The sequence below is a fragment of the Sebastes fasciatus genome, chromosome 3, assembly GCF_043250625.1.
Source record: "Sebastes fasciatus isolate fSebFas1 chromosome 3, fSebFas1.pri, whole genome shotgun sequence".
Classification (NCBI taxonomy): Eukaryota; Metazoa; Chordata; class Actinopteri; order Perciformes; family Sebastidae; genus Sebastes; species Sebastes fasciatus.
In genome coordinates, this window is record NC_133797.1 from 13677913 (window position 1) to 13700688 (window position 22776).

Consider the following 22776-nt stretch of genomic DNA (forward strand, 5'->3'; position numbering starts at 1 on the left):
CCGATACTATCCGGTTGTGCCCGGTTCTCCGTTGTCATGGAGATGACGTCATGCTGCAGCACCGGGATGAACAGCGCAGCCGCAGACTAAAAGGGAAGGGCGAGATGACACAGAGAGAGAGAGAGAGAGAAAGAGCGAGAGAGAGAGCTTAGAGCCGCGCACACAGCTCCTCCGCCATTCAGCCAGCCACACTGCGAACTGAACAACCGGGAGGCCCAGGACCCGACAGCAGAACTACCAGACTAGTCATCAGCTGATCTTTCCTCTTGTTTATCACCTGAGACTCTCGACGCACACAAACCGACAACATGCGTGAGATCGTGCACCTGCAGGCCGGACAGTGCGGGAACCAGATTGGAGCAAAGGTATGAAACACAAGTTACACATCTAAACCTGTTAGCTGCTCCGCGCTATGTGGATGGATGCAGTGTTTTAAATGCCTGTCTACGTGTCGCCCTGTTTAAGAGGCCATGTTGTCCACAGGAAATACTAAATAGGTCATCACACACGCACACACGCACACACACACAGTGGAGGGGAGAGGGTTGTGTACGAAGACTGAAGGCTGAAAGCACAATAGCATCCTTTGGGATCCTTTGGGATGGGCGGTGGCAAGCAGAGACATCCCCCCAAGGCTGAGGAGGAGGATGATGCCCTTTAAAATGAACGACGACACCTAGACTGTGTGTGTGTGTGTGTGCCTGTGTGTCTGTGTCTGTGTGTGTGTGTGTGTGGTCAGAGAGAGAGAGAGAGAGAGAGAGAGGGGTGCGGCTCAGACACCGGGTGCAGACATGCAGTTTTTTTTCCAAAACATACTAGGTCATATTTAATTGCTATGAAAAAAATAAATCCTTGGTGTTTTATTACTGCATCAAATAATGGGGCTCAGCCTAATTTCAGATGAAAATCAACCCATCTATTGAAAGGATCTATCTATCTATCAGAGACTGATCCCAGCTGACGAAGGGCGGGGTACACCCTGGACAGGTCGCCAGACTATCACAGGGCTGACTGACGCATAGAGACAGACAACCATTCACGCTCACATTCACATCTATGGGCAATTTAGAGTCAACGATTACCCTTCATGTCTTTGGACTGTGGGAGGATGCCGGAGAACCCGGAGAAAAAACCCACGCTAACATGGGGAGAACATGCAAACGCCACATAGAAGGGTCCCAAGCATGACATGCAGTTTTTCAACACAAACATATTAGGTCATATTTAATTGCAATGAAAAAATAAATCCTAATAGGCTGGTATTTTATTACCAACCCTGCATCAAAATAATGGGCTCAGCCTCATTTTCAAATGAAGATTAACCCATCCACTGAAGGTATCTATCTATCTATCAGAGACTGATCCCAGCTGACGTTGGGCGAAGGGAAGGGCGGGGTACACCCTGGACAGGTCTGCCAGACTATCACAGGGCTGACACATAGAGACAGACAACCATTCACGCTCATGTTCACACCCACAGGGCAATTTTGAGTCTACGATTAACCTGCATGTCTTTGGACTGTGAGAGGAAGCCGGAGAACCCGGAGAAAACCCACGCTAACATGGGTAGAACATGCAAACGCCACATAGAAGGGACCCAAGCATGACATGCAGTTTTTCAACACACACATATAAGGACATATTTAATTGCAATGAAAAAATAAATCCTTGGTATTTTATTACTGCATCAAATAATGGGGCTCAGCCTAATTTCAGATGAAAATCAACCCATCTACTGAAGGTATCTATCTATCTATCAGAGACTGATCCCAGCTGACGAAGGGTGGGGTACACCCTGGGCAGGTTGCCAGACTATCACAGGGCTGACTGACACATAGAGATAGACTGACAACCATTCACGCTCACATTCACACCCACAGGGCAATTTAGAGTCAACGATTAACCCTCATGTCTTTGGACTGTGGGAGGATGCCAGAGAACCCGGAGAAAACCAACGTGAACACGGGGAGGACATGCAAACTCCACATAGAAGGGTCCAGAAAGCGGGATATGAACCTGCGACCCTCTTGCTGTGAGGCGACGGTGCACCCCCCCGCGCAGCCCCCTAAATGATTATTCGACCATCAAATTTGTAGGGATGCACCGATACCGATACCAGATTGGATATCGGGCCGATACTGAATCAAATGGCTGCATCGGGTATTGGTGACAATGGGGCCGATCTATTAAATTCAATTCTATGTTTATATACTATATATATTATATACTGGAATTGTAATTCCTTTTTAAGTTTTGACCAATTTGCTGCATTAAAAAGGTTTACACTTGAATTATAATTCTAATTTTATTGCCAATTTGCTGGTGTACGATTAATTATTTTAATAATAAATACAAAATTCACTAAATGTATATCTATTTATTTGTTACATTTAGTTTTACTAAGTTAGGAAAGGCGATGTTTAAGTCAAGCCTGATGTTGCCGTACACATAAAAGATTGATCCCAGTCACTTCCACACAGTGAGGCACACAGCTGATTAATTAAACACTGGTATCAGATCGGTACTCGGTATCGGCCGATACCCAAAGCCCAGGTATCGTTATCGGTATCGGAACTGAAAAAGTCGGATCGGTGCATCCTTAGTTGTGTCTGACCAACAGTCCAAATTCCAAACAGAGAAGAGTGGCACAGCTGAAAAGCTGGAACAAGCATTAAAAATGATAATTCGATCATCAAATTAGTTTTTAATTATCTGTCAATCAGCTGCTGAAGGCAGGAAATTTGCATGAATTCAGACTGTGATATGCAAGTTCTTATTAACTGGTTTCTGGCTAATCCAACCCATCATCAACCTGTGTGCAGTTCTGGGAGGTGATCAGTGATGAGCACGGCATCGACCCAACAGGAAGCTACCATGGAGACAGCGACCTGCAGCTGGACAGAATCAACGTCTACTATAACGAGGCTTCAGGTCAGGACTGTTAACAACAACGTGGTGTTCTAATAGTCTGTCTTTTCTTTTAGGATAAAAAAAACGGTTTTGACGCATGATGCATTTGTGTTCCAGGTGGGAAGTACGTGCCTAGGGCCATCTTAGTGGATCTTGAGCCAGGCACTATGGACTCTGTCCGCTCCGGCCCCTTCGGACAGATCTTCAGACCCGACAACTTTGTCTTCGGTACGTGATCAGCCACACACACACACACACACAAACACACACACACACACACATATGTTGGTTATTATAGGAAAAGGAAAGGTCATTTTAATTATCAGCATATTAGAGAGAAACTATTTTTAAATGAGTTTAAATGAAGACCATTTGACGGGATTAATAAGGTTGAATATTCAATGAACCCTTTCCTTCCAGGCCAGAGTGGAGCCGGTAACAACTGGGCAAAGGGCCACTACACAGAGGGAGCCGAGCTGGTGGACTCAGTCATGGACGTGGTGAGGAAGGAGGCCGAGAGCTGCGACTGCCTGCAGGGTTTCCAGCTTACACACTCCCTGGGCGGTGGCACCGGCTCTGGTATGGGAACTCTGCTCATCAGCAAGATCCGCGAGGAGTACCCCGATCGTATCATGAACACCTTCAGTGTGGTGCCCTCTCCTAAGGTACAGTCATCACGTCGTACTGTTGCTTTTTATGTTTTATTTTTTCTGGCTCTTTATCCCCGCTGACCTTTTGCGTTTTGTGCCTCCAGGTGTCGGACACAGTGGTGGAGCCCTACAACGCCACCCTCTCTGTCCACCAGCTGGTCGAGAACACAGACGAGACTTACTGCATCGACAACGAGGCCCTGTATGACATCTGCTTCCGCACCCTCAAACTCACCACACCCACTTACGGAGACCTCAACCACCTGGTCTCGGCCACCATGAGCGGTGTGACGACTTGCCTGCGTTTCCCCGGCCAGCTCAACGCTGACCTCCGCAAACTGGCCGTCAACATGGTTCCCTTCCCCCGTCTGCACTTCTTCATGCCCGGCTTCGCCCCCCTCACCAGCCGAGGCAGCCAGCAGTACAGAGCCCTCTCTGTCCCCGAACTCACGCAGCAGATGTTCGACGCCAAGAACATGATGGCTGCCTGCGACCCGCGCCACGGCCGCTACCTGACCGTGGCCGCCGTGTTCCGCGGCCGCATGTCCATGAAGGAGGTGGACGAGCAGATGCTGAACGTGCAGAACAAGAACAGCAGCTACTTCGTGGAATGGATCCCCAACAACGTGAAGACGGCCGTGTGCGACATCCCGCCCCGCGGGCTCAAGATGGCCGCCACCTTCATCGGCAACAGCACCGCCATCCAGGAGCTGTTCAAGCGCATCTCCGAGCAGTTCACCGCCATGTTCCGCCGCAAGGCCTTCCTCCACTGGTACACCGGCGAGGGCATGGACGAGATGGAGTTCACAGAGGCGGAGAGCAACATGAACGACTTGGTGTCCGAGTACCAGCAGTACCAGGACGCCACGGCCGAGGAGGGAGAGTTTGAGGAGGAGGGAGAAGAGGAAGTGGCCTAAGGCTAAAATCAATCACCATTTCTCAACTGCACTCGTCATAACTCCATCCAACAATCCATCCACTTATCCCACTCCTACTCTGCTCTCTCTCTCTCTGACTTTTGTTTCACTCTCCTCTCCCTCTTCTCTTATCCTCACAATGTTTCTGTTTGCTCTTCTCTCTGCATCTTTCCTCCCTCTTCCATTGTCGGTCCCCCCCCCCCCCCTAGCTAGAGTAGGATTCACAACAATAAATTGACTCTCCCATCATGGTGCTCGTATAGACGTAGCTAAAAAAGGTGTGCTTGTGGTCTTTTGTCAGTAGCTTTCTGTTTATCTTCATTTCTCACCATCAGTCAAACTGTACCTGGGCCAAGTATTCAATTAAACTGTTCAAGTCACGCAAATTTGATTGAAATAAATTTGTTGGAAAAATATCCCCTTGTGTGTTTGACGTTCTTCTTTATGCTACATTTTGAATTATAATACATTTTAAAATTAAATACAAACAATATAAGGAGATAATTAAACCCTTACTCTTGAGATTTATTTTGTTAATATATGTATAAAATACTCCTTATGATTGAAATAGACCAACCAGAGTATCAAAAACCTCTGATGATGCGTAATTCATTTTCTAGTTTTACTCAAGATGTCAGAGTATGAAGGCAAACCAAAATGGAGACCTGCATTGTCTACAGATTAGGCAGTTGTGCTTGTTCACCACTGGGAGGCAGCAATGGGATCAATGAGTTTACTGCCTCACTCAGTTGTGCAATATGAAACCTGAAACACCAAATGCTCTGTTATGTCAGAAATACTTCTTTATCGTAAAAGCAGAGGCTTTTGAAGCACGTCTATTTGAGCAATTGTAAGATACACCATCACAGTCAGCTTTCCATGTAGACTATATGACATATAAAGACATAATGTATGTCTTTCTATACATATTAAACGATAAACAGATCCTGTTCTTGATACACTACGTTAAGCAGCTGCTGTTGTGGAGACCGTTTGTCTCACGGCTGTGAGTGTTAATGACAGTTTCTCTTTCTATTATGCTTGATCAGCCAGTAGTAGTTCTCCTGGTTATATGCATAGATGAATGAAAAATGAAATCAAAAGTGGAGGATTGAAGGGGAATTTTTTTATGCAAATCTCACTGAGGTCACTGAGCAGAAATGCTATTTCTATAACTTGATTATTCCTGCAGCTGCTGGTGCAAATTAGAATCAGAATCAAAATCAGAAATGCTTTATTGATCCCCAGGGCGTTACAGTTGCTCTTGTATAAACTAGGGATGCACCAATCCGACTTATGTTAAAGGCAACAACAGGCTTGACTTAAACCTTGCTTTCCTAACATTGTAAAACTAAATGTAACAAATAAATACATAGATACAAATTACCTGATTGTTATTTCTTATCAAAATAATAAATCGTGCAACAGCAACTTCAACTCTTCAAAATGAATGCTGCAAATTAGTTTAATGCAGCAACAAATTGGTCAAAACTTAAACAGGAATTCAAATTAGTATATCATGTACAATGTATATAAATCGCAGAATAGAATAGATTGGCCCCACTGTCACAGATATCCGATCCAGCTATTTGAGTCAGTATCGGCCCAATATCCGATCCGGTATTGGTATCGATGCATCCCTGGTATAAACATAAGAAATGTAAGAAAATAGAAATAAAGGAGTATGTAAGATGTAAATTATGTACATCATGCTGCAATGTGTACATAATAATACAATATAAACAAAATATATATAAAGAAATGTAAGTATTAAATTAAAAATAAGAAAATGAGAAAATACAAATATGAAATATGTATAAATATTTGCATTAAGGCGTGCAATATATAGCATATAACCACAGTGCAAAAAAGGTAAATACAAAATGCTGAGATGTGGGATCTATTAAGTGTGTTAAATATAAATGATTGATTTGAGTGTATGTCTGTGAAATGTAGAACTTCTACTTAATTGTAATGATGATGGCTTGGCATTTTGATCTTGTTGTTTGAGTTGCTGTTAGTAAATTGACCAAGCAGTGTTTTTAATATGTAACTTTATGATCATGTGCCATGTGATAATTTATTGTAAGATTATTAGTGTTTTCCTTCAATAGTGAAGTATGTTTGATGTTCTTTGTTTGACATGTATTTTTCCTCTCTTCTCTTCCTGTTTTTTTTCATGGTGCAATGGATATGTGACCTCAACCAATAGGGATGGCAGACACTTCCAATCATCCAATCACATTGATTTGGTGGTGTTTGAAAGAGAACACACACCGCCGTTTTATCTTCTTAATGTCCTGATGAAGGTCCTTGTTGACCGAAACGTTGACTAATAAAGCAGAGAAAAGTGTGTGCGGGAGCAAGTCATTTTTTTGAAAACTTAAATATAAATGAGTCAGTATTGTATATAGCAGCTGATGGGTGAAATAAGTCCATGCCACAGGCAGGAGTGACTTCCTGTGGTGCTCTGTGGTGCATCTCGTTGGAATGAGTCTTGGTCTGAATGTACTCCTGTGTTTGAGCAGCATGTTGTGGAGTGGGTGGAAGACATTGTCCAAGATGACACATAACTTGGACAGATACACAAGATGTGTGTTTTGTAATTAAACACCACCTTTTGACCTGATGGCTACTGATTTTTAAAATAGATGAAAAGTTTTAAAGTTAATAGAGGGGGGAAAAACATCAACACAACAACAAGAGAAGTGAGTGTGAATGCTGAGAGCTTGGAGAGGTGGCTTCTTGTAAAAGACGTCATATACACACACTGACACAACACGCATACTGACATAGATCAGGAAGTGTTCTGTCACTCTGACTGCGCTGATTGAGCAGACTGCTGTTACCACCGTTGTCTGCCTTCGTTTCCACCTCTGCTACATCAGATCAGGGGTATGACTGTCATCTAATAACACCTGCTGCTGAAGACCTCTGCCCTGCTGGACAAACACATGGACACAGACACATCCAGACAGCATGGGATCCAGACTGAAGTGAGTTAATCGTGTCATTTTTTGTTCGACTTCCATCATCACTCTGCCCGTCAGTCTGTTCTTGTGGTTTTTATTACTTCCTCTCACAACTGCACAGGAAGTTTCCTGCAGCAACTCTGTTGGCTTTTATGTGTTGCCATACAGTACACTTCATGGTAGACCTGAAAATGTTCATGACAAATTTATTTGAATGTAATCACACTCAACAGTGGTGGAAGAAACACTCAGATATTTTACTTATGTAAAAGTAGCAACAATAGAGTGTAAAAATACTCTGTTACAAGTAAAAGCCCTGCATTTAAAATTCTACTTAAGTAAAAGTACAAACTTATTAGCATCAATATAATATAAAAAAATGGTATTATAATTATTGATACATTAATATGTTAATGTTGCAGCTGGTAAATCTGGAGCCGGTTTTTACTACTTTATATATTGCTGTGGAGTTTAATATATAGTAATACATCATAATTTAGTAGTTGAATGATATTTTGTAATCTCAATCTGCAAAGTAATAGAGACTAAATCATCAAATAAATGTAGTGGAGTAAAAGGTACAATATGAGATGTAGTGGAGTAGAAGTAGAAAGTAGCATAAAATGGAAATACTCAATTAAAGTACAAGTACCTCAAGTACAGTACTAGAGTAAATGTATTTAGTTACATTCCACCACTGCACGTAACTCTCTCTAGATATATCACAGTTTACCTACCTTTGTCTTTAACAGTAGTTTTCATAACATCCTTAGTGCAAAATCTTCTGGTTTTGTGAAATTATGATTTAAGTAATGTGCTAAATGTTGGGCTGATTCATTGGAATATCTCTGTATTACTGACGACATGTTTTGATGGGTAACACACTGTAAGGAGAATCTCACATCAGTGCTGCTATGAATCTTTTTCCTATCAGACAAAACCCTGAGCGAACGTTCTACTGGTTCTTTGAAGCAACTTGTCCCGTAGCCAGAGACAAAGGTGAGTCTTCATTTCCTGTGGCACAACTGGGCCAATGTTTGAAATGATTGTGATTCCCAGCTTGTGTTTCAGCCTCTCTGGAGTACTAGAAGTGTGTGTTGTCTGTGATAGGTCTGTTTAGATATGCAGAGTGATTTGTCAGCAACAGAGAAGTTGATAAAAAAATTGTTCCTCAAATTCTTCCTGTGACTCTATTCACCTTCTTCTTGTCATTTTCCTACAATCTGTAACCACCATCTGAACATTCAAACATATTCATATATAATATATTCATAACACAAAGCAACACAAGTGTTATAAAATGATAACGATGATGAGACTTAGTGTATATCAAGGTGTTTCTGCTGAGCTGAGAGTTGCTCATACTTCCTGTCATGTGATCCAAAAAACCACACAGCCTGTCTAGTCACACTTGAGCCAGATCGGAGCGTGTTGTGATAATCTGACGCACTGAGCAGCTGAAGGGGTTCAAAATGCTAAATACTTTTTATGACTTGAAACATGTATTTAATTTGCCCATTTTTAATGATATGTCGCCACATATCTTCTATATATTTCACTCATTGTTGCCTTGTAAACACTTACAAGACCTAGTTTGTTTTGGAGTATTAGCCATGATGTTCATTCATTCATTCTTTTTAATGTTATAGATCCTGGTGTACTGTTTCAGTTTCCAGAGGACTTCAGTGATGAGGTAGCCGCCTATGTCTCCTGCTCCTGGAAAGATATAGTATTTGTGGATGTATTGTCATGTTGAAACGATCTAAGTGGCTTGTTTTTAGACATGCGATAGCGGTGTGGCTCAGGGATTGCAATGTTGGTCGGTCCACCACTTTGGTTCAGACTAAACAACTATTAAGATAAGATAGATCTGTATATATCCAGAGGGAAATTGTTTCGCAGCAGCTGTACAAAGTAGGAAATAGTGCAAATATAAAGTGCACATATATAAAATATCAATACAGATATCTAAAGTTCACAAAATCCAAAATATAAACAATGCCAAAAATAGAAACAAGATTAACAGTAAATTGCTTCTTGGTGAGTTGCATATATATACATATATATATATATATATGTATATATATACTGTATGTATGAGAAGTGGCAGATATCTGTGTACAATATCTATTCTCAAGTATTGGTAAACAAGTGTGTATGCTTAATTGAAAATGTTTAGTATTATGGCCATGATACCACACGTAATGTATTGCATTATGCCAGGTAAAACATAAAGTAGTACAAGTACAAGTAGGGTCTTGTAGTAAAATTGGATGTATTACTATGAAATTTGTACAGACATTTATGGTCCTCAGAGGATGAATCCTAATAACTTTGATGATCCCCAGACTTTTCATCTACCTTCACCATGAGGTTTACATTTGTAGTTTTGAGTGAAATGTCTCAACAACTATTGGATGCATTGCCATGAAATTTGGTACAGACATATCCCCTTTATGATAAATTGTAATAACTTTGCAGGCTGGTCTCAGACACTGTTCGTAGCTATACACAAAAAGTAATGCGCTGTAATTCGTGTATATCCAACGAAATTCATTTGTGGGTAATTCCTGAATCGTGAGCCAGGTCATAAAAAGAGCGGCGATCTTTTCCTAAACCTAACTAAGTAGTTTTCTTGCCTAAACTCAAGGAAGCTGTTTCCTGTGAAGACAGAAGTTTATTATGAAAAGACTGTATGCATGTAACAAGCGTAAATTGACACATGTTGCTGGACATTCGTAGGAAAACGAAAGAAAAAGCAGAAGCTAGCTTTTTCGTAAGATATCAAACGAACCGTTGTATGAGAATACATCAAACTTTGGTGATCCCCTGATATTTCATGTAGTGCCATCATCTGTGCCGCTCGGTCTCGGGCTCATTCGCATGAACGGCAGCACAATTAATTCTGGATTCGGCCATTAGTGTCCAAAAAAACGCATACTATGCACTACAGACTAAATATGTGCACTATCGTTCAACATACTTTTGTGTGAATAAAATGTAGTATGTATCTTTTCGGACGCACTGAATTGTAATTTATGTCGGCACTTCCTGACAGCCTCCTTGCCGGTTGGAGACGTGTAACCATGGTAACCCGTGCCAACCTCATGTGACGAAAACAACAGTTTGTGAAAAGTCTGAACTAATTTAAAATATGTACTTCGCAAAGCAAAGTAAAATCTTATACTTAGCCTACAGTTAAATTAAAGAGTTATTGACATTGCAGAGCTGTCCAACAACGTCCGTTATGAACGTTGTCGTCCCTATCGCATTGCATTGTGGGATATTTATTCCGCCGTAGTGTCCAGCGTTGCATACTGACATATTTCACCGGAAATAGTTTGCAATTCGAGCACTATTGATTTCATACTAAGGTTTCTGACATACTAAACTATCTCACATACTGTTTTAGCCTACTAACTAGCATGTTAGTATGGAATTTCGGACACAACCAAAGTCGTTTTGGGCCCAATGGCGTCACGTGACCGACCCGGAAGTTGTAATTCTATGGTTTGGTTTGACCCAGTTTGGCCACTATGAAAATTTGCTTCAAAGCCCAGCGCTCTTCCTGGGGGATTGGATTTAAATACCTGCAAAACTACTAACCATCCCTCAGCCTTAATTTGTGGTTAATGCTATTATACCTGCCATTATTAACACATTAACATTGTCATTGTCATTGTGAATATGTTAGCAGTACAGGCTCACAGAGCCACTAGCATGTAGTCATCTCACACACACACACTTCTCTCCCACTCCAGGAGTCTTGTCAAATATTACCCAGGTTCTGCTTCCCGTATGACATACAAAGGTGAGTATATACTGTCTTTACTCAACGTCTGTTTTTTTTACATGTCCACCTCTCACTCATTACATTCATCTGCACAGAGCGAGGGAGGGAGTGGCCGTGCAGCACTTTACCTTTGTTTTGACTGACCTTGGGGGATGCCAGAGGTTTGGCTTTTGCCGTCTCACCAACAACACACAAACCTGCCTTTGCATACTCAGGTACATCTGTGTGAATGTGTATGAGGGGGGTATTGAAAGAGTAATTCTCATGCCAAGTTTAACCATGCCTTCAAAATCATAATGAAAACCCTTTTTCATCAATTTGACTGCAGTTATCTTCCATGGTTTGAAGTGTTTTACAAACTTCTCAACAACTTGGCTGATTACCTCACAAAAGGACAGGTGAGTTTCCATTGCTTGTGTGTAATCTTTCTGTATCTCTCCATTAGTCTCTTATCCACACACTCTTGAGTCATTAACATAACGTCGACCATCATGTTCTCAACAGACCAATGAGATGAAGGCGCTGCTGGCTGCGCTCTACAAGCAGCCCTTACCACTGGCAGCCGGATCTGTCACTCTGCAGATGGTAAATGTCTAATTATCCAATGAGAACCAGGAGTCACACTTGACTTTATGGCTGTTTTCTGTCAGTGGTTAGCGTGTTGTGTTTTTTTCTGAGGGAGAGCAGCTATTGGTCAGCACAGAAGTGTCCCATCCTGTTGAACACCCAGAGAGAAAAGAGGGGGTGAGTCCCGCAGGGGTTCATGTGGTCTGGAATAACGGCCGAGACTAACTCCTGCTGGAAAACTTTAGCTGTCTGTGCTTGATGGCTAAACCAAATGTGTGTGGACTAAAACCTTGTCACTCACCCCTCTGTTTGAGCCAAACTTAACACAATTTGCACTAACGTCTGCCATTTATGACCTTTGGAACTGTTGACTGTATGTATCCATAAAGAATAACCCATGATTGCACTGTACTGACCCTACAGCAAATGTTTTGTCTTACAAGAAAGCTGCAGCTGGTTTTATCTTGTGGATTGTTTCATTCCAACATAACAAATTATCCGCTTGAAAGAAACATTTATTCATCTGAAACAATTCTATGGTGTGAAAATATTTTTTTATCCATACGATTTCAGTCCTGATTGATTTTGTGACACCCGTGGTTACCGTGGTAACAGCAAGTCTGATTTAATGCTAAGAATTCTTGGTATTTGCATTAGCAGTAAGTTAGTACAGCTCTAATACGGTGTAATCAGAGTCAAGGCAACTAACAATGAAAACTTCATGAAGGTAATTCATGAATGTAAATACATTGAATGGCTGTATTGCAGGAAAAATGGCTGCCATAAATTCTATCAAAAATGGGTTTAGATTTCATGAAAATTATTAAATTTATTTAATTATTAAAAACTATTATAACTTTAAGGTCATGTTACAGTAAGATATTAGCTTGCATCTAACAACAGCATTATCAGAATTTTGGGATGAAAACCTAAAGTCTGATCCTGTAACCTGTAATGCACGCATGTCTGTATGATGTTGAAAGCTGAACCAACAAAAGCACATTCAATTTCCCCAGTTTTCTCATTAATGTTTTTGTTTCATTCGTTTTGACCAGGTTCCATATTTCATCGCTCCAGACCCCAGAAGTCTCCCTTCCATTCCTGAAAATGTGAGTATGGAAGATTAAACTAAACTCAGGTTCATATCTTATACAGCAGTTGGGATTTTGTACACTTTGACCATTCAGACTGATATGCGTCTGTCTGTGTGTTCACCAGAGGAACTTGACAGAACTGATTGTGGCCGTAGATGTGGGCAACCTGCTCCAGCTCTATGCCAGCATGCTATTTGAGAGACGCATCCTCATCTTTGCCAGCAAACTCAGCACTGTGAGACACATTTTTGTTCTTCTATATCTGTCTGCAGATGCATTTTCATTCTCTGAAAAATCCCCCTAACCATATTTGACACATGGCTAACCCCAACTCCCACCCCTCAACATTCACCTAACACCAGTGGAGACAGAAACCACTTTAGCTTCTGCTGAATGCGACTAGAATAATCTCCATTGTGCTGCCATGAAGTCACAAATTAGCCACCATATGTGGCCTATGGCAGACCACAGAGAAAGGCTTGTGTGTCTTGTGTGTTGTTGTCTGAAACAGTCGTCCATTTTGTGTTGTGTGTAGCTGACGTCTTGCGTGCATGCACTCAGTGCCGTGTTATACCCCATGTACTGGCAACACATCTTCATCCCTGTCCTGCCACCCCATCTACTGGACTACTGCTGGTAAGAAATATATTTATCTCATCTATATCTATCCATCCATCCATCTTCAATGAATTCACATTTTTTTATTTGGTTACAGTGCACCTATGCCTTACCTAATAGGGGTCCACACCAGTCTATCTGAGGTAAACTACTGATTGAAACAATCTACAGTCACTCACTTCTAGCAGGTTTGTCCCCAAAAGATCATACTGTGTCTCTGTGTCTGTCTGACAGCGGGTGAGGAGTCGTGGGTTGGAGGAAGTTGTGATTCTGAATGTGGACACAAACACTCTGGAAACCCCCTTTGAAGACCTAAAAAGGATACCTTCAGACGTGGTAATACATCGTCTACTGTAATAAATATAAATACTGATGTGGGTTTGTGTGACTTTATAAATGTCTTTTTGTCGTCTCCCACTATGTTATTTAAATGAAGTCTGTACCACAGAATCAGTTATGCTTGTTAGTTAAAGGGTCCAGGTGTCCTGCCACAGGAACTAAACTCAGGAAATAAACCATGAAGTAAAAGTCCCTTTTGTGCACTCCTGCTTGCATTTATAATTCATCTGTAGAACCACGAAGAACAACAACTTTAACCATATAGACTGGACTGTATATAAGAAGTGGACGTAGTCGCCGTGACGTCACCCATTGGTTTATGGACTGCCGTTTTGAAGCCCCGAGTTCAGCATTTTGGCCGTCACCATCTTGTTTTTTTTGCAACCAGAAAGAGGGTGGAGCTAAATACAACTGAATGCTGAATAGGTCAATTTTAGGCAACCAAAAAGGTTATAATTAAGTTTCATGAACTGAAAACACACCGTGGAAGGGTTAAAGCTGTAAGACAAAAACACGGACAGCACCCAGACAGGACAACATCGTGAGAGCGACCTGTCAATCACAATGTAGCCATAGTAATTTACTAAATGAACATAATGCTGTATTGAAGAAGACTTGAAACTAGCGATTGAGACCATAAACTCATGTTCACAATGTTTACTGAGGTAATAAATCAAGTGAGAAGTAGGCTCATTTTCTCATAGACTTCTATACAATCGGACTTCTTTTTGCAACCAGAGGAGTCGCCCCCTGCTGGCTGTTAGAAAGAATGCAAGGTTAAGGCACTTCAGCATTGGCTTCACTTTTCAGAACTGGAGCTAGCCCACTGACTTTAACACATGAGGTCACACGGTGTTTGTTTATTGTGTGAATAAATTCTGCACACAATAGCCTACGCAATGTAGCAGCTGGACATTTGAGTTTAATCAGTGATGATCAGCATTTAAAAAACTCTGTCCCAATAGTTCATGCGCAATCCAAAAGTGCTACCCTCAGAGCGGGGAGGTTTTGGGGCCAGGAACTGTGGCAGAGCAACCAAATTTAGACCCTGGCTCCTCTGATGGAAACACAGCAAGATTCTTGAGGTCCTGGAATGGTTCCTGTAAAATCCTGCAATGGAAACGGCCTATCAGCTGCAGTTTCAGTGGTATGAACACGGTCAGGGGCTTTCGCTAGATTTCCTCCCCCCATCCCTCTTCCCATGTTTCCTATCGCTCTATACGATCAACGATCTAACAAAGGCAAAATGACAAAAAAGTTTATTCCCAAGTAGCACTTTCACACTTCTATCTCGTGTTCTCTTAATCAAATGGTGTTGTCGTCATCGTTGTTATTGAGCAGCAGCAGTTGGTCTTGATTTATATAACAGATATAAATGTAAACATGTCTCCAGATGTCCGGGCTGAAGGCATGTTTGAAGCGTCAGACCGTGTCTCCTGGCTGTGGTGTCTCAAGGGCGTTCCTGAGAGCTCAGGCTTTGCTGTTCGGAGGCTACAGGGACGCGCTGCAGAGTCACAAGGTCAGTCACTCAAAAGGCTTATTATTAACACTTAAAGGACCAGTGTGTAACAATTAGGGGGATCTATTGGCAGAAATGGAATGTAATATTAATAAGTATGTTTTCTTTAGTGTATAATCACCTGAAACTAAGAATCATTGTGTTTTCGTTACCTTGAATGAATGAGATGTTTATATCTACATAGGGAGCGGGTCCTCTCCACAGAGGCCGCCATGTTGCACCGCCGTGTTTCTACATTAGCCCAGAGCGGACAAACCAAACTCTTAACTTTTCCTGCTTGGGCAGATAACGTTACTCGCTCTTGTCGCTGCCACTCTCTCTCTCTCTCTTGCTTCACCACTAACTTCCCTCATATACAGTCATGGTACGTGTCCACAGAGGCGTTTTTTATCGCGAGGGATCGCCTCGCTTCCCAGCATTGGACGCTTGATGGGCTGCCACGAGACACAAGGCACTAGGCACCTGATTGGATGAACGCTTTCCCTCATGGGCTGCTGCTCCCAGCTCTCAAACCGGAAACAATATGGCGGCTCGTTCTTCTCTTCAAAAATAGTCTCATAAAAATAGTTCACCGAAATGTGTTTCTGAACTCATTTTATGCAAGAAATAAGCTGTGCATTTGCTGAATCTGTCTTTATTTTGAATCTACAACGCTTAGTTGAAAAGTTTCTCGGGCGTTTCCAGAGGCGGCGGTTCGTGTCGGACGCCTGTGATTTGCATAAAGCAGACTAGCCCTCAACTTTATGCAAATGAGGATTGGGCGACATGACGGTCCGTCTCTCGAGTTGCGCCGCCATGCTACTAGAATGCATTGCACGGCTGCTTGCATAGACAATGAATGGAAAGCGTGGAAAGGACAGAGTATGTACCTTCACTCTACTGGCTCATTCGCCGTAACTCTCCAACACGCTTGGCACTCTGGAGAGGCTTCAGTTGGTTACAATCTCCTCACCTCACCTCACCGCTAGATACTGCCAGATCCTTATGGCAAGCCGTTTAAACATTTAATAGCTAGACAGGATATTCATTAGAGATATCTCCAACGTCATTTTGTCAAAACGTCCAAACTCTAATTCAAGATATCCCTAATTCTATTTTGACTAGGCTAAACTCTAATTTTAGATATCCGTAATTACATTTTGACGAGTACGATTCAAACTACTTTTGCCATTCATGTGTATGGGGTTTGTCATTACAGATATCTACAATTCAGTTGCAGAAATCCGCAATGTGAATTACGGATATCCGCAACTTAATTATGACTAGTCGTAATTCCAGTTCAAGATATCTTTAATTCCCCTCAATTGAAGATATCTACATTGTCATTTTTAGATATCTTAAATTCAATTTTGAGTGACTCAGAATGATGTTGTAGATATCTCAAACTAGAGTTAGGGATAGTCAAAATGTAATTACATATATCTTGAATTAGAGTTTTGACTACGCAAAATGACGTTGCAGATATCTGTAATTACGTCAGCAGCTACGGCAAGTGGGAGGCGGAAGCTATTCGAACATTCAGTACTATGGCACTGCACTGCAGCCGTATGGTTCATAAAGTGTGTCTGGAGACAATAAATCTACAATACGCTGTAAATTTCTACCACAGCTCTAGCGAACAAAGCTCTCGTTGGCTACAATTTCCTTCATGATGAGCTCTCTTTCTATTTCATGGCATTTAGAGACCAATATTATGTGTCCAGCTCGGAGGACGGCTCGTTTTGATTAAAATGAGGTTGTAGCTCGTTGTCTACCTTACTACGGTTAGTAAGAGCCGTCGTTTCAGTTTTAACAATGTTTCGCTTATGAGTTATTTGTCCCGGAAGTTTGAATCTGTGAATATCTTTCCAACTTTACCGAACTATCCAAGTTAGCAAAAGCTTCTGCTAACACTGTTCAGATGCTTTGTTGGGCCAATATCCAATGGGAAGCCTTGCATGAGCAGGTCATATATCAGGTCATATAGTCAGATATCTTGAATAAGAATTCTGACTAGTCACAATGTAATTACGACTAGTCAAAATGAAATTGTGTATATCTTTAATGTTAATTCCGGATAGTCAAGCTTAGCTATTAAATGTTAAAATGGCTTGCCATATGATTCTACTCACGGGACCTTTAAGTTTCTTACAATAAAAATGACAACAGCGGAGTAAACAATTAATAGTTTGTTAAAACGTTTTGTATTCCTTGCATTTCTATTTTTGTCATTTCTATAGGCAGCTCTATATGTCTGTATGTATTTTTGGGATTCATTCTTCTCTTTTGTTGTGCCTTTCTCTCTCTGTATCTCTCTCTTTGCAGGAGGGTGAGATGTATTTCAGTGAGGAACTGTTTCTAGATCACAAGTCTGCCAGTATGAGGCAGTTCCTACAGAGTGCCATTCATTTACAGTCCTTCAAACAGGTACGTGCTGTGCCTCGTGTCATTTACTGCCCTCTGCTGGACAGATAATGCAATTACAACACTGGAGAAGGGCTTGTTGGGCAGAGCATTGAAGTGAAATGTTGTAGCTGGTTATTATTAAAAGTCTTTGACATCCTTTGATGCAGATTCTTAATTTAATGAACTAGGTGTTGGTTGCTATTTCAGACTTGGTATTTATATGTTTTACTCGATTAAAGCCACAGAACTGTATGTTGGTTTATAAAATAACTGATAAATCAGTTGAGAAGTCAGTGGGACCAAGTAAACTTCATGTTATACATATATTTTGATCAAATAATTAAAAAAATAATCACATATTTGGGTTTCTTTTAGTTCATTGATTGCCGCCTGGATATTCTGAACAAAGAGACGGAACCAGATGATCTCTTTGAGGAGGAGATCTTGAAGTGTGAAACAGCTGCAGGTGTGTATCTGTGTGGGTGTGAAATTTCCTATTACTCACTTACCACTTATCCTCTTCCCATTGTGTTTCTGTCCGTTTATAGGGAGAAGCAAATCTTATCAACAGTTAGTTGGGAATTTAAAGGTAAGTTCTTTGAATCTTTAATGAAACAGTGTGAAGTTTGTTCCCGTATTGTTGAAAAGTGCGACACAGATGCCCTTGTACTTTTGACAGAAAGGGGGAGGAGCGCTCATCCTTAACATGAAGTCCAAAGCAAACATGAGGGTGAGTACAGGCCAAGGTGTTTTTTTGCCAGGAGGAGGGCAAGTGAATTCAATCTACGTCAACAAAAACAACTCATAATGATTTTAATCTCTCCCAGGCCAAAGGTCTCGCCAGGTCTGGTTTGAAAAACCTGCTGATGCACAAGGTAGGTCAGCGTTTTGCTTCGATTGAATCCAATTCTGCTGTGGTTTTACTATAATACTTCTTCTCTGTGTGTGTGTGTGTGTGTGCGTGTGTGTGTGTGTGTGTGTGTGTGTGCGTGTGTGTGTGTATGTGATGCAGGCCCACAATGAAGACCACGCCCTTCAAAGAGGAGGATCTGTGTCGCACCGCCGTGCCCAATCCGACTGCTTGCAGAACCGCCTGCCAATCACACAACACTTTGGGAGGGTGAGATCTGTCTCAAAACATCTCATATCTATTTTAAATATTTTATAGAATCAGAACAGATACCCCCCATATGTATGCTCCTTATTACACCTAATCTTCTTACTCTACTGTCCTGCACTGCTTCTTTGTGCTATTTTGCACCCTTTATTGCTCCATTTCTATCGCTTTATTGTGGTTCACCCCAACATCTGTCTTGAATGTTGTGTTGCTATCCCTTTGCTTTGTTACTCTATGTTGCTTCATGTCAGTCACGTCCCCGTCGGCCTGTTCTCAAACATAGGGCTCCCGGAGACGAGGGGGACTTGCAGGACACTGAAGACACATGGGATGGGTGAGAGTCAGAGAGAAACTGAGAGATGGAGAAATGTGGAAAAACCCCAGGTACAAGATAAGAATATGTATTTTGTTGTTTTTGCCATTCTTTGTTTGTTATCAGAGCTGTGTCTGGGCCCGTGGTCGAGCCGGACTCTGAGCTCCAGAAGGATGAAGAAGAGGGGGAAGATTCGCTGCTGTGTGACCCGGAGGAGATGGATCTGCTGGGGGAGATCTTTGACACGCTCAGCTCCCGGAGCTCCCACGAGCGCGGACTGCTGTACGGGACACGCAGCCTGGATCTGTTTGGACCGGACAGCCATGACTATATCACAAAGGTGCGAAGATGATGAACTGACACACACACACACACACACAAATGTGATTTTTGGTCTCACATCGGCTGTTGTGTTTTTCCAGGTCGGTTTTCCAGGCAACCCCAGCCAGGAGAGCCTGTCTCTGTCTATCGGCAGTGGCAGCCTGCACAGCTGGAATCTGGAAACCACAGAGGAGTTGTCAGACCTGACGGAGGACTCCGATTGGCTGTGCCTGGACACCAGCGTACCAGAGGAGGTGGGGACAGAGAGTCTGCTGGCAGCGTGTGAAATGGGGGAGCAAGAAAGCAGACAGAGGGAGGTCAGAGAGAAACAGGAAGAAGTGAAGGTAGAAATAAACGGGAACCAAGAAGAAGAAGAAATAGACGACGGAAATAACTTTAAGGAAGTGAAGTTAGAGGAAGAGACGAAGCAAGAGGGTCAAGAAAATAGAGTGAGTTTAAGAGAGGACCCTGTGAAGGAAATGACTGAGAAGCGAGAGGATGAAGGGTTGAAAGAAAAGAGGGAAGATGAGCAAAATCAGAGTGAGGAGGTAGCTGAGGGACAAGAGGCGGAAAAAGGGACAAATGAAATGCAGAGAGGTGAAGCAAGAGAAGAAGAGGGAAAAGAGAAGCAGGAGGACAAAGGTGAAGAGGTGACTTTAAACAAACTGAATCCCCATCATCCCAACGCTGAGGAGGAGGACAATCTGAAATCCACAGCTTCTCCTGAGCCTCGGAGTCTCATCGATGACCCTAAACCTCCAGCAGGTCAAGAGAAAATGAGTGAAGAAGCAGTGAAGAAAGAAGAGCAGGAGGAGAGGCCGACTCATTCTCCTCCGAAAGTGCTGTCTGCTGTAGCACGCTTCCAATCTCAGACGCATAGCCAGGGCTTTCCGGTGAAGTCCAAGATCAAGGAACTGGCTGAACCTGGGAGACCTTGCAACATGCTTCAGAGCAAGGAGAACGCACAAACGCGGCCACCGTGTGACTCAGAAGAGAAAAAATGCTCAGAGGGACATGAGGAGGAAGACCCGCCTTTAATCAGAGTGTCTGAACTGAAGAAGAGATTTGAAGTTTAAAGGGTGAGGCTGGTGACTTTCTAGTTTGTCTTACTTTCAACAAAATCCCATGAAAATACCAAAATGAGCAATGTGTAAGTTTGTCTCTCAGTACTCTGATTTCTTCAGCCTGTGTGTGACTGCCCCAAGCCCTTTTGTTGCTATTACAGATGTTAATCTCAGAAAAATGGGTCACAAATATATAGGTTGTGTCCGAAATTCCATACTAACATGGTGTTTAGTACGCTAAAGCAGTATGTGAGATATTTTACTATGTCCGAAACCTTAGTATGAAACCAATAGTGCGCAAATTGCAGACTATTTCCGGTGAAATATTACAGAATGCAACGCTGGACATTACAGCAGCATAAATATCCCACAATGCAATGCGGTAGTGACGACAACATTCATAACAGACTTTGCCAGACAGCTCTGTAACGTCATTAGAGCTTTAGTTTAAATATAAGTATAAGATTTCACTTTGCTAGGCGTAATATATATTTAAAACTCGTTCAGACTTTAATTCTCACAAATCGTCTTTTTGGTCTCATGAGGTTGGCACGGGTTACCATGGTTACACGTTTCCAACCAGCAAGGAGGCTCTCAGGAAGTGACGATGTAAATTACTGCTCAGTGCATCCAAAAAGACATCTACTACTGTTTATTCGAACGATAGTACACATATTGAGTTTGAGTGCATAGTATGCGATTTCAGACAATGCCATAGTTAAATTTGTATGTCTCCACACCGGTGACAGCCGTGGAGGCAGGCATTATGTTTACAGGTTGTCCGACCGTCCGTCTGTACCATTCTCGTGAACGCAATATCTCAGGAACACCTGGAGGCAATTTCTTCAAATTTGGCACAAATGTCCACTTGGACTGAAAAGATAAACTGATTAGATTTTGGTGGTCAAAGGTCGCTGTGACCTCACAAAACTTTGAGCACTTTAAGCAAATGTTACACAAACTGGAGTAAATAGTGCGTTTGTTGTGGACTATTATCAGCCACAGATTTGGTGCGCGGGTGAGTATTGATGCCTTCAAATGGGGTCGTGTTTACTGTGTTCAGGAGAAGAGTCCATATGAACCTCTTGTGGTATTCACGACCTCGTAAGTGGAAAGTTTCTGAAAGCTCAGAGTTCACGAGTTGTGACGTATTTGTTGACCATGTCAGAAATGGCGGAGGCCATGGAAGTAAATTTTTCGGTGCATAATAAGTTAATTTTAGTCGTATATTGTTTTTCTTCGTGATTTTATAATAGGTCTGAGGAAAATGTTGATATTCCCTACGGCCTCATCTTTTCCCTCTGTCATTATGCCTTTATGCTTTTCCTGCATTATGTTACCCGCTTGCTAAATTGTTAGCCTCTGTGGCTTCTAGACACCGACAGTAACGTTAATATTGCCGTTGCTTAGCAGCGGTGTTCTCACCACTTAAGCTTCATTTGAAGGCACAATATTTACAGCAGCAGGAATGTATACGCTCATCGTAATGAAGGAGCATGTAGCCCGGTGACACAGTGTGGCTCACTGATGTGTTTGTAATAGTTTTTGGTCTTTTCATGGCATTTGTTGACAATAAGGAAAACATACGGCCAAGATTTAGCAAATATTTAAACCGATTTTGGTTTATTTGTCTGCATATTGTATACTTGATGAAATTAATTGCACCTGCAATTAAGGCAACTAGGCGGCACGGTTGAAATAAAGAAGTTCTCCAGCAGTGAGGACAATTAATGTTTTGCATATCAGCTACTGTATGATGGCCCATTTATCACTGATACATGAATATGTGTGTGTGTGTGTGTGTGTGTAAGAGAGATATGTACTGCATCAGCTAAAACTGACAAATGAAGTATTGCATATTTTGGTACGTCTTCACACAGAATCTGAATAACTTAATAAACTAAACATTTTGAACATTAACATTCCTTCAATGGCTTCAATGATCCAAGACAGAAGGTGTGCACATTCCTGGTTTATTAATAGAACACCTTATGTACCATACATACTGATTTTGTTTTTAAGAAATGGAGTTTCTCAGAGCTCGACATAAAAGTGCATCAGTCATTATCAGTGTTTTAATCAATATCCTTCATAACTGGAAATAGTGTAAAACACTATGTTTTATATATAAATAGAACACAGTACAGTAAAAATATACTAACCTCTGTACAAATACAAAATATACTTCAGCTCATGT

The 22776-nt window shown here is 41.8% G+C and overlaps 2 protein-coding genes and 1 long non-coding RNA gene across 5 annotated transcripts; all 3 read left to right on the plus strand.

Moving 5' to 3' along the window:
- Nucleotides 1-88: 88 nt before the first annotated feature.
- Nucleotides 89-4893, plus strand: LOC141764143 (tubulin beta-4B chain-like). The gene is made up of 5 exons (XM_074629122.1): nt 89-365; nt 2823-2931; nt 3028-3138; nt 3331-3575; nt 3665-4893. Exons 1-5 carry the CDS (start codon nt 309-311, stop codon nt 4475-4477), a joined length of 1335 nt encoding a protein of 444 aa, XP_074485223.1. The 5' UTR covers nt 89-308; the 3' UTR covers nt 4478-4893.
- On the plus strand, nt 372-804 carry LOC141764145 (uncharacterized). The gene is made up of 2 exons (XR_012593225.1): nt 372-711; nt 748-804. It is a non-coding gene; the product is annotated as an uncharacterized LOC141764145 (long non-coding RNA).
- Nucleotides 4894-7271: 2378 nt separating the features above from the next.
- On the plus strand, nt 7272-22493 carry dennd1c (DENN domain containing 1C). 3 transcript variants are annotated; one of them, XM_074631153.1, is made up of 23 exons: nt 7272-7473; nt 8384-8448; nt 9099-9142; nt 11211-11260; nt 11338-11457; nt 11571-11640; nt 11747-11827; nt 11921-11986; nt 12865-12918; nt 13028-13138; nt 13439-13539; nt 13619-13664; nt 13756-13857; nt 15254-15379; nt 17684-17785; nt 18140-18230; nt 18313-18353; nt 18444-18494; nt 18592-18639; nt 18777-18884; nt 19133-19215; nt 19321-19534; nt 19617-22493. In XM_074631153.1, the coding sequence occupies exons 1-23, from the start codon at nt 7457-7459 to the stop codon at nt 20589-20591; spliced, it is 2766 nt and encodes a 921-aa protein (XP_074487254.1). In that variant the 5' UTR covers nt 7272-7456; the 3' UTR covers nt 20592-22493. The 3 variants fall into 3 exon arrangements, with proteins under 3 accessions (XP_074487254.1, XP_074487255.1, XP_074487256.1); XM_074631154.1 differs by having other exon boundaries at nt 11930-11986; XM_074631155.1 differs by lacking the exon at nt 11921-11986.
- Nucleotides 22494-22776: the final 283 nt, after the last annotated feature.

What these genes read in the sequence shown, in the direction of transcription:
- dennd1c (XM_074631153.1), top strand. An exon ending in TTCCCGTATGACATACAAAG is followed by an intron (nt 11,261 to 11,337) that starts GTGAGTATATAC and finishes TCATCTGCACAG; the next exon opens with AGCGAGGGAGGGAGTGGCCG. An exon ending in ACCTGCCTTTGCATACTCAG is followed by an intron (nt 11,458 to 11,570) that starts GTACATCTGTGT and finishes ATTTGACTGCAG; the next exon opens with TTATCTTCCATGGTTTGAAG.
- LOC141764143 (XM_074629122.1), top strand. Translation starts at nt 309, where the DNA reads ATGCGTGAGATCGTGCACCTGCAGGCCGGACAGTGCGGGAACCAGATT. An exon ending in ACCCGACAACTTTGTCTTCG is followed by an intron (nt 3,139 to 3,330) that starts GTACGTGATCAG and finishes CTTTCCTTCCAG; the next exon opens with GCCAGAGTGGAGCCGGTAAC. An exon ending in GTGTGGTGCCCTCTCCTAAG is followed by an intron (nt 3,576 to 3,664) that starts GTACAGTCATCA and finishes TTGTGCCTCCAG; the next exon opens with GTGTCGGACACAGTGGTGGA.